Here is a 10,143-nt window from a genome sequence, read left to right as displayed (position 1 = left end):
TTGAAGTTTGATTAAAAAAATGTGTTAATTTTCTCTCCATGAATTTTTGAGTTGAAATTAATTCTCCAATGCTAGTTCAAGTTTGGCAACTTAAATGGTGACCTTTGGAATCTAATCACAAGTTTAGGTGGTGACTTCTGTATCCTAAACACGTGTTAGACGCCCTACGGTTTGATCGAGTGGTGTGTCTGTATTTCTATCGATCCGTTGTTATATCCGTTTTATTTATCATTTCAAATTTCTATTCGTTACCGGTGATTTTGCTATTATAGTCTTATAGTGTAATAGAAGGTTTTAAACTTTTCTTAAAATGTCATGAGAAGTGGCTATTGATTTTTTAATTAGTAATGAAAAACAGCACGAATTAAATTAAAAAAAAATCAGTAAAGGTAAAACTGATAAAAATGTGATTATTAAATCACTTTAAAGGTAGCATCATAAGGAAAATGTGATGATTATAACAATGGGGATCATCATTTTAATGCATTATTAGGCCCTTCGCAGTTGGCATTTTCAATGGGTCATATTCCTTCAAATCGCCCGGGTTCACTGCCCTTGGGGGCTTTTTGGGCATATTGGCCTTCGAAAAGTCTCTCGGTCTTAGGTGGCCCGGGACCAAGGAGGATTTTGAGCCATTGAGAGAAAGATATGAGCGTTTTAAGGGAGTTCCACTATGTATGAAACACGTTTAAAACTTTAAGTACGATGTAACCACATTACTTTTTTTTCCTAAACAAACCTTACAATGTTATTGCTTTTTTTTATTAATTTAAGTAAAGATAACTTAAATTTAAACATTTAAATAAGAAATTCAACAATAACATAAAAGTTACGATGCAAATTAAAAAGGATTGACATTATACTCCCAATCCTTATGGAGATTCATAGAGCCCCATTACTTAGTTCTATAAACTTCCATTTACAAAAACAACCGGAAAGAACATTAAAAACCTTCTCAGGTTGAAATAAGAAAGAGAAGTAAAAGTTCTTGTTCTATAGACAACCAGAGGGAAATTGCGGGCCATACGACTCTCCTTCGACGTTCCAGCAAGATGACACCGCGCGTCCTTGTTCTCGCCCGTGATAAGCCAAGTTAATGTCCACGAGTTTGATCCCTTCACAAGGCACGGTTTTGCTACATTGGATCTTTACTGCAATCTTAGAACTCGACGTACCACGCACTTTTCTAAATGTCACGTTTCTTATTTGAACATTTGATTGTGCCTAAAAACACGAATGTTAAATTAAATTATTAATTATATTATAAATACGAGATAGTATAATAGGTGGAGAGTTACCTTATAATTGCAAGGGGCGTTTGGGCAATATTGTTGGTCGATAAAAATCGGGTTATTCACGTTAACCATCGTGATATCATCGAACATAATATCCGAAGCAAGGCTAGGATTAGAGGGTGCCCATGTTTTAATCCGAAGTCCATTTTGGGTCCCGTATAATGTTGAGTTACGTATAGTTATACCGGTTACAAACTCTTTGTTGTGGGACCCACCCAAGCTACCGATGCTAAACCCGTGTCCTGGCCCACAATGCACTCCTGTCACCGTGATATCGTGACTGCCCGCTAGAATTGACACACAATCATCACCGGTCATTATGGTTGAGTCTTGGATCCGGATCTGCTGCGAGCCACCGATGTGGATACCATCGGTGTTCGGGCTATCCTTAGGGGCATTGATCCGAATGTTGGACATGTTCAAGTTGCGGCATGCAAAAAGGTTGAAATGAGCATTCTTGCTGTTGATCGATCGAATGTGGCTTATTCTTGAATTGGTAACAAAATCAAGCCGCATAGTCTAATTCCAATTAAGAAACAATATACCAATTAAAACAAAATATATGTTAGAAAACAAACAAAAGTAATTTTTTTAATATTTTAAGGAATTCATTCATATTCTTTATAATAATCTTTATTTAACTATGGATAAAGAAACTCACCCAATTTTTTATTTAAATATTAGTTACCCATAGTCGAATAATGACTTTGTTATATTTATAAATTCATTTATATTCTTTATAATCTTTAAAATATAAGAAAAATATGGATAAAGAAACTCACCCAATTTTTTATTTAAATATTTAGTTACCCATAGTCGAATAATGACTTTGTTATATTTATAAATTTATTATAAGTTTCTTATACTTTCTAGTGAACGAAAAACAGTAATAATTGTAAAATAATTATTAAAAGTTTTTAATTGAATATAGATAAATATAAGAAGAGAGAACAATATTTAAGATACAAATTATTCTATTATTAAATTATATTTACTAGAACATAAATGCTCTAAAAATAGTAAAAAAAATCTCTTTATAAGTGTGTTTGATTCCTTTAATCATTACTACATTAACTTTTCAAAAACCGTTACAATCTTGCGTAATAACTACAAAATTAAAATTAAAATAATTATTAAAAATACATTAATATGCACACCTTCCATATTCTCCGTATCCAATTTTTGTTTTTTACCAAATTATTACGTTTTTCAGTTAAGAAAAATGAACTTACAACCGGAAGAGTCTTGCAACGAGAATTGTGGTTACAGTCATTGTAATGCCAGGCAGCACCACCGTGACCAAGCAACGAACCACCGCCTCCGATTGTCAGTTGATCTATATATTTGAAAGTAATCCAGTGATCAACAAAAAAGTTTGCTGGATTATTTGAAGCTTCTAATGAACCCCTTATAATAAACTCCATAGGTCCCCTACACGGTCCGATGAACATAACCGCATCGAGCATATATGTCCCTCTCGGGACCACAACCCTACCTCCACCCCTATGACTACACGCATTATTCCATGCTGAAATGAACGCCTGGTAAAACCCGAATAATATATTAATAAAATACTTAAGAGTAGAATATTAGTTGTTCAAAAAGAAAAAAAAATGACTAGAAGAATGTACCTTGGTGTTATCAGTGATTCGGTTAGGAACTGCACCGAAATGTAAGACGTTGAACTTTGGTGGAATCGGGTTTCTGTATGCAACGCTAGTGACGGATAGCAACAAGGGAATGAGATGGATGAAGATGAAGGAGGGTTTCATTTTGTTATTTGTTTTGGTTGTTTTGTTTGTGTTAATCTCAAAGGAACACTTTATATAGGAGAGAAAAGGTGATTATAAAGTTGACTTATTAATTGCGCAAGTTTAGAAGTTATTTGATCTCTTCGTTGATTTCCTCAATGTTACTAAATACGCATTATTATACATAATAATTATTATTATAGATATTTATGTCTACTTCTTTACTTTGTGACAATGCATAATATTCATACGTTATGTTATATAGCATAATTAGGTATATATTACGTATTACATATTTGAGTATGCAACAAATTATAAACAATTCAAAGTTAGACAACATATGTAAGATTATATATGCATTTTAGAGGGCAGTTTTATATTTATATTATGAATTCGTGTTATCTTGGATTAATTATTGTTTTATCATTATATTATTTAGCGCGATTTTACATTAAATGTGTGATGGATATTTATTAATTTATCTTATAAATTTTGTATCATTTTGAATAATTTGCATCACACAAAGCATTTAAGTTATTGCAATATTTATTTTTAAATGATAATTAAAATGTTGTATATTTGTTACCAAAAAGTTTTGTTTAATTTCTTAAATAGATTATCTTTGACTAATTCAAATGGAAATAAATCATTTGAGTTACTTCAGATTTTATTTGTAGAAAATAATAAGATATTCGAGATTTTTTTCAACTAAAAAGGTAAAAAAGTAAAAAAGTGAATATGTATTGCATGCTAATTAATGGTGTTGTTTTGTTATCCTTAAATTAGGCTTTTTCAAGAATACCGAAGGACCTTTTTTTTAATTGCATATTTAATCTTTCAAGACTTCTCTTTTTATTTTATTATTTTGTTTTTTCTGTAACAGTTTACTTTGTCAAGGATGGTCAATTAATTAAATTTGTTTTCTTCCGTTCTGTAAGTTAGAACGGATTTTTAAGACAGAATTACAAATTTTGTTCTTTAAACAAAGTCAAATTACGTTTTGTGTCTTTTTTTTAGTTTCTTTGCAGGGGGTGTCATTTAAACATTTTTTTCCTACACGTTATGTCATTTACGCTAACTGGGTTAGAAAACTCAGTTAAATACCCTCACGTGAGTCGCATGTGAGGGCATTTTTGTCTTTTCACACTGTCTGTGTATCTTCCTTTCTTCTCTCTCATAAATTGAAGAAACCAAACATGCAACTTTTTTCCCCATCAAACCCAAACCCTAATTCAAAAATACACCCACCTCCTACTCTAACTCTACTCCTACTTCTTCCACCACCACCGCCGCCGTCGTTGCTTCCGGCGGCAATCCAGTTCTTCCATCGCCGCCAACGTCGCCGTAGCAAGTTTCTCCGCCGTCGTTGCTTCCGGCGAAAATCCGACACTGACCCAGATCAGGAAAATTCGACACCGACCCATATGTGGAACAACAAAAACGAAGATGATGCAGGTGGTGGTGGTGTTGACAGCTCTTCTAGTTCTACCGTCGCCGCCAACGCCGCGAAACACCGGTGGAAAGTTCGGCGAACGGACTTGATAATAGTTCTTGTGATTTGCTGAGATGGAAGGTTGCAGATCTATGATGGGTTCGATTTGAAGATTCCGGCATCAAGATTAGTACTTAATATCTTTACAAGTTGCAACTTCCCTAACCCTAACCTTATCAGGCCAACACCTTCAACCACCATCGACACATGCTACCACCGTAAACCGCCACCTGCAACCACCGCAAGCCTTTTAAGATCTACTTGCCGGAAAAACAAGTTGCAGGTTTCCGGTGAGTACAAAGAAAAACGAGTTCAGATCTTCAATTCGACCCTTATAAGTCACGATATGCAGGTTTGATTTGGAATTGGGGCTACGATTTGGAAATAGTGTGAATTGTCCAAGTTCAGATCTGTGGTGGTGGTGCACAAAGGAGGGGAAGGTGTTATAAATAACAGGATATAGACGAAAAGACAAAAATGTAACACCCCGACCAAAGGCGGATTATACATCGGGGCGCCACATATTGTTTCATTACTCGTGACACTATTGGGTGTCAATATTTAATAAATACATTCATTCGCGCACACGCAAAGTAGACAGAAGATAACATAAAGCAACATAATTCAATATATTATAAGGCAAAATATTCGAACAACAATAACTTGTCTTGATACATTTTAATCTAGGTCCAAAAGCAAAAACGTCCTACGTGTCCACAAGCTCCAAATGTAGCTACAGCAAACCTGAACATGTGTTAAAATAAAAAGTCAAACACTTGCGTGTTGGTGAGAAATCAAGTTTAATATCATACATAGATAACAATAAATCTGCGCGCAACACGTGTATGTCTGGTGTTCAACAAGGGTGTAATCAGATTGTGATCAAGCCTAAATAGATCATAGCTCATAGTTCAATCCGTGCTCCCAAATGAGCACAAAAACAAGAAAACATCTGTGCAAGTGTAAACAAAGAAAACCGTAAACGATAGGTCTCCCGTGTTCATCCAATGGATCCATGAAAACTTCGAAATAGGCCGAACAAAGCGGTTAATGATACACACATACAAATAAACAGCCAAGTAAACGTCCTCAACACATGGGATACTGCGCGACTAAAGTTCATAAATAAGTTTAAGACTCTAAGTTTGTATGAACACATGAACATCCCAAAACATTAAAAAAATAAAAAGGGATTAGGTACGAGATTACTCACTTGATAAACGATGCGGTGAAAGATAAAGCAAGAACCAACTTTAAACAAGCACAAGTTAACCTATAATTAAAGATTATTGTTTTAACGATTTGCTTTAAGTCTTGATTATAAGTTAGCATAATTAATAAGTAAATTATTATATATAATATATATTACCGGAAAAGCAGGGCAGAACAGGGAGGAAGACGGAGGCAGAGAGGGAGGCGGCAGAGAGAGCAAGTTAAATTAAGTGTTTGTGTGTGATGTGTTAAAATAACGTTATTATTTATAGGGAAACCCTAGGGAACACAATCCCTAGAAAAGGGAAGAGATCTTAAAAAGCAAAAGATTCCAAAAGCAAAAGATATCAAAAAGCATAAGAAAACAAAAGCAAAAGATATGGAAAGATATGGCAGCTGCAGGGGGCAAAGGAAAAGCTGTCAGGTAACAGTAAAAATGCATGGGCGGTTCAGATAAAGGTACTGGTCAAGCATGGAAAAAGCAGATCTTCAAAAGATATTGTCAGTCACTTTTTCTGTCAACCAATGGGGTTGGTGCGCATGCTGCGCCGAAAGTAACTTTTCAGACATAAGACAGGTTAGGTCAACAGCACAGAAGATAAGACATCACAAAAGCAAACGGCTAGATTAAACAGGAGAAAAGATTCAAGGGTTAAACGCGAGAAGGCATCGAGCGCGAAGGCAAAAGTGCGCGAGCGCGAAGGCAGACAGAACCAACCTTAACGCGTCGCGGGAAGAACTACATTTCCAAGCGCGCCGCGGGAAGAACTTCAATTCTACGCGCGTCGCGAGAAGAACTATATTCCTTAGCGCGTCGCGGGAAGAACGGTATCCATAGCGCGCCGCGGGAAGAACTAAAATCCTTAGCGCGCTGCGGGGACAGTTCGTCTCGCGTATCGCAGTAACAGGTGGTCTTCACGCAGGCTTCCTTGTAAGGAGTCTGGCGCGTGGAGCTGCGCAGACAACCTTAGGCGGGAAGAAACAAAGGACACAAAAATAAGAAGGGGTTCAAGGCTTAAGGGCGGGACGACGACAAGAGGGAAAAGAAGGCGGAAAGAGAAAAGAGAGGAAGAGGCGGGAAGGAAAATATATTATTATTAAAAGTAAAATATAAGTATAAATAAATATTAAATCATAAAAGAAAGAAATCGGATCAGATAAACGGGTACCTGGGTCGGGTCGGATCGGGTCAGATGTCACAGTCTCCCCTACTTTAAGAAATTTCGTCCCGAAATTTATCTCGAAGTAGGTTGCGCAGAGAACAGGTGCGGGTACTTGATCTTCATTTGATCTTCCCTTTCCCATGTAAACTCGGCTCCGCGCTTGGACTCCCAGCGAACTTTCACGATAGGGATACGACTGCGCTTGGTTTGCTTAACCTCGCGATCCATAATCTCAACAGGCTTCTCAACGAAATGCATAGATTCATCAACTTGAACTTCATCAAGTGGAATGTGAAGGTTCTCGTCAGCTAAACACTTCTTGAGATTGGATACATGGAACGTTGGATGCACATTACTGAGCGCGGGCGGCAGGTCAAGTCTGTAGGCAACTTTTCCCACACGCGCGAGAATCTTGAATGGACCAACATAACGAGGAGCAAGCTTGCCTTTCTTCCCAAAGCGGACAACACCTTTCCAAGGCGACACTTTGAGGAGAACAAGATCACCAACTTGAAATTCGAGAGGCTTTCGCCTGCGATCTGCGTAACTCTTCTGTCGGCTTCTAGCAGTCAGCAGATGATCACGGACCTTGGCGATTTTATCGGTTGTCTCTTGAACAAGTTCGGGTCCTGTGATTTGAGCTTCACCCACTTCGCTCCAACAAATCGGGGAGCGGCACTTACGACCGTAAAGTGCTTCAAATTGGGCCATACCAATACTGGAATGATAGCTGTTATTATAAGAGAACTCGATCAAAGGCAGATGCGAATCCCAATTACCTCCAAAATCAAGAACACAAGATCGGAGCATATCCTCAAGAGTTTGAATAGTTCGCTCAGACTGACCGTCAGTCTGAGGATGATATGCAGTACTTATGTCCAAGCGAGTTCCTAGCGCAGATTGGAGAGATTTCCAAAAGCGAGATATAAAACGGCCATCGCGATCAGATATGATGCTCAAAGGAGTACCATGGCGGCAGACAATTTCCTTGACATAAAGCTGCGCAAGTTGCTCAACACGGTAGTTTTCACGAATGGGCAGAAAGTGAGCAGACTTAGTCAATCGATCCACTATTACCCAAATGCTATCATGTTTGCTTGCTGTCAAAGGTAACTTGGTAATAAAGTCCATTGCTATACCTTCCCATTTCCACGTAGGAATTTCTGGTTGTTCGAGCAAACCAGATGGGCGTTGGTGTTCAGCTTTTACCTTAGAACAAGTCAGGCATTTAGCTACGAACACAGCAATATCCTTTTTCATACCGGGCCACCAATAAGTAATGCGCAAATCCTTGTACATTTTATCGGCGCCAGGATGAACGGAATATCGAGATTTATGCGCTTCACTCAGGATATCAGCGCGAAGATTCTCATCAAAGGGAATCCAGATGCGATTGAGATAACAGAGAATTCCACTCAGATTAGGGACAAAGTGCGCTTCCGCGCCACACGCTAACTCGGCGCGAAGGTTACCATTACTGATGGATGCGCGCTGCGCGTCACGAATACGCGATTCAAGGTTGCTTTGAATCGGCGCGAAGTGAAGCTGCGTGCGCGGCAAGATACAGTTAAGCTGGCAGGGTTTTCGGCTGAGCGCATCGGCTACCACATTAGCCTTACCAGGATGATACCGGATCTCACAATCGTAATCGCTGATGAGTTCGTTCCATCGGCGTTGTCTCATGTTAAGTTCCTTCTGATCAAAGATATGCTGAAGGCTTTTATGGTCAGTGTAGAGGATACACTTAGTACCATAGAGGTAGTGTCTCCAGATCTTCAAGGCAAAAACAACTGCACCAAGTTCGAGATCGTGAGTTGTATAATTCTTCTCATGAATCTTGAGTTGCCTTGATGCGTAAGCGATAACCTTGCCTCGTTGCATAAGAACACAACCGAGACCTTGGTTGGATGCATCGCAATACACGACAAAATCATCATTACCCTCAGGTAGCGCAAGAACAGGAGCTTCACACAACAGACGCTTGAGCGTCAGAAAGGCTTCTTCTTGCTTCGAGCCCCAAATATACGGTTTACCTTTGTGCGTTAGAGCTGTTAAAGGCAAAGCGATCTTCGAGAAGTTCGAAATAAATCGCCGGTAGTAACCAGCTAAGCCCAGAAAGGAACGGATTTCGGTAGGAGAAGATGGCGTCAACCAGTTCTTGATTGCTTCAATCTTGGATGGGTCGACATGAATACCCATCTTGTTTACAACATGACCAAGAAACTGTACCTCATCAGACCAAAATTCACACTTGGAAAGCTTAGCATAGAGTTGCTCAGCTCTAAGCTTCTGCAACACCAACCGAAGATGTTGCTCATGCTCGGCCTTGGTCTTAGAATACACCAGAACATCATCGATAAACACGATCACAAAACGGTCCAAGAAAGGTCTACACACCCGATTCATTAGATCCATGAAAATGGCGGGTGCGTTGGTTAAACCGAAGGACATGACCAAGAATTCAAAATGGCCATAACGAGTTCGGAAAGCAGTCTTCGGAACATCTTCATCGCGGATGCGCAACTGGTGATAGCCAGAGCGGAGATCAATCTTGGAGAAACAAGAGGCACCTTGGAGTTGATCGAAGAGGTCGTCAATACGCGGTAAGGGATACCGGTTCTTAATGGTGAGTTTGTTCAACTCGCGGTAATCAATACACATGCGAAACGATCCATCTTTCTTTTTAACGAACAACACCGGAGCACCCCAGGGCGAAGAGCTAGGGCGGATGAATCCTTTAGCTGTCAACTCTTGAAGTTGACTTGCCAATTCTTGCATCTCAGCGGGTGCAAGACGATAAGGAGATTTAGCTACGGGGGAGGCACCAGGGACAAGATCAACACGAAACTCGACTTCACGAGCGGGAGGGATACCAGGGAGATCATCAGGAAAAACTTCAGGGAAATCACGCACAACAGGGATATCGCGAAGCTTCTTTTCTTCAGCAGGTTTGACCACATGGGCTAAGAATGCAATACACTTCTTCCGCATAAGCTTTTGGGCTTCGGCGCAAGACATAAGCTTAAGACCACTGGAGGGTTTTTCGCCGTAGATATGAAGATCACCATTTTCTCGAGGAATGCGAATCAACTTCTTGGCGCAAATAACTTCGGCGCGATTATGCGAAAGCCAGTCCATACCAATGATAACATCGAAACTTCCAAGAGGCATGGGGATGAGGTCGATTAGAAAATCGTTTTCATTAAGGTTAAGCGTACAATCCTTGATCA

At 39.2% G+C, this 10,143-nt stretch overlaps 1 protein-coding gene across 1 annotated transcript; it reads right to left on the bottom strand.

Annotated features, from left to right (window-relative positions):
* Positions 1-849: 849 nt before the first annotated feature.
* On the bottom strand, positions 850-3,085 carry LOC143586087 (exopolygalacturonase-like). The gene is made up of 4 exons (XM_077067711.1): positions 2,927-3,085; positions 2,528-2,836; positions 1,299-1,814; positions 850-1,224 (listed from the first exon to the last, which is right to left on the bottom strand). Exons 1-4 carry the CDS (start codon positions 3,065-3,067, stop codon positions 994-996), a joined length of 1,197 nt encoding a protein of 398 aa, XP_076923826.1. The 5' UTR covers positions 3,068-3,085; the 3' UTR covers positions 850-993.
* Positions 3,086-10,143: the final 7,058 nt, after the last annotated feature.

This window comes from Bidens hawaiensis, unplaced genomic scaffold (assembly GCF_021521415.1).
Source record: "Bidens hawaiensis isolate Kalapana, Puna unplaced genomic scaffold, B.hawaiensis_p1.1 tig00034298_1, whole genome shotgun sequence".
Taxonomy (NCBI): Eukaryota; Viridiplantae; Streptophyta; class Magnoliopsida; order Asterales; family Asteraceae; genus Bidens; species Bidens hawaiensis.
Note: the sequence above shows the minus strand (reverse complement) of the source record. Positions and strands in the feature narration are given on the sequence as shown.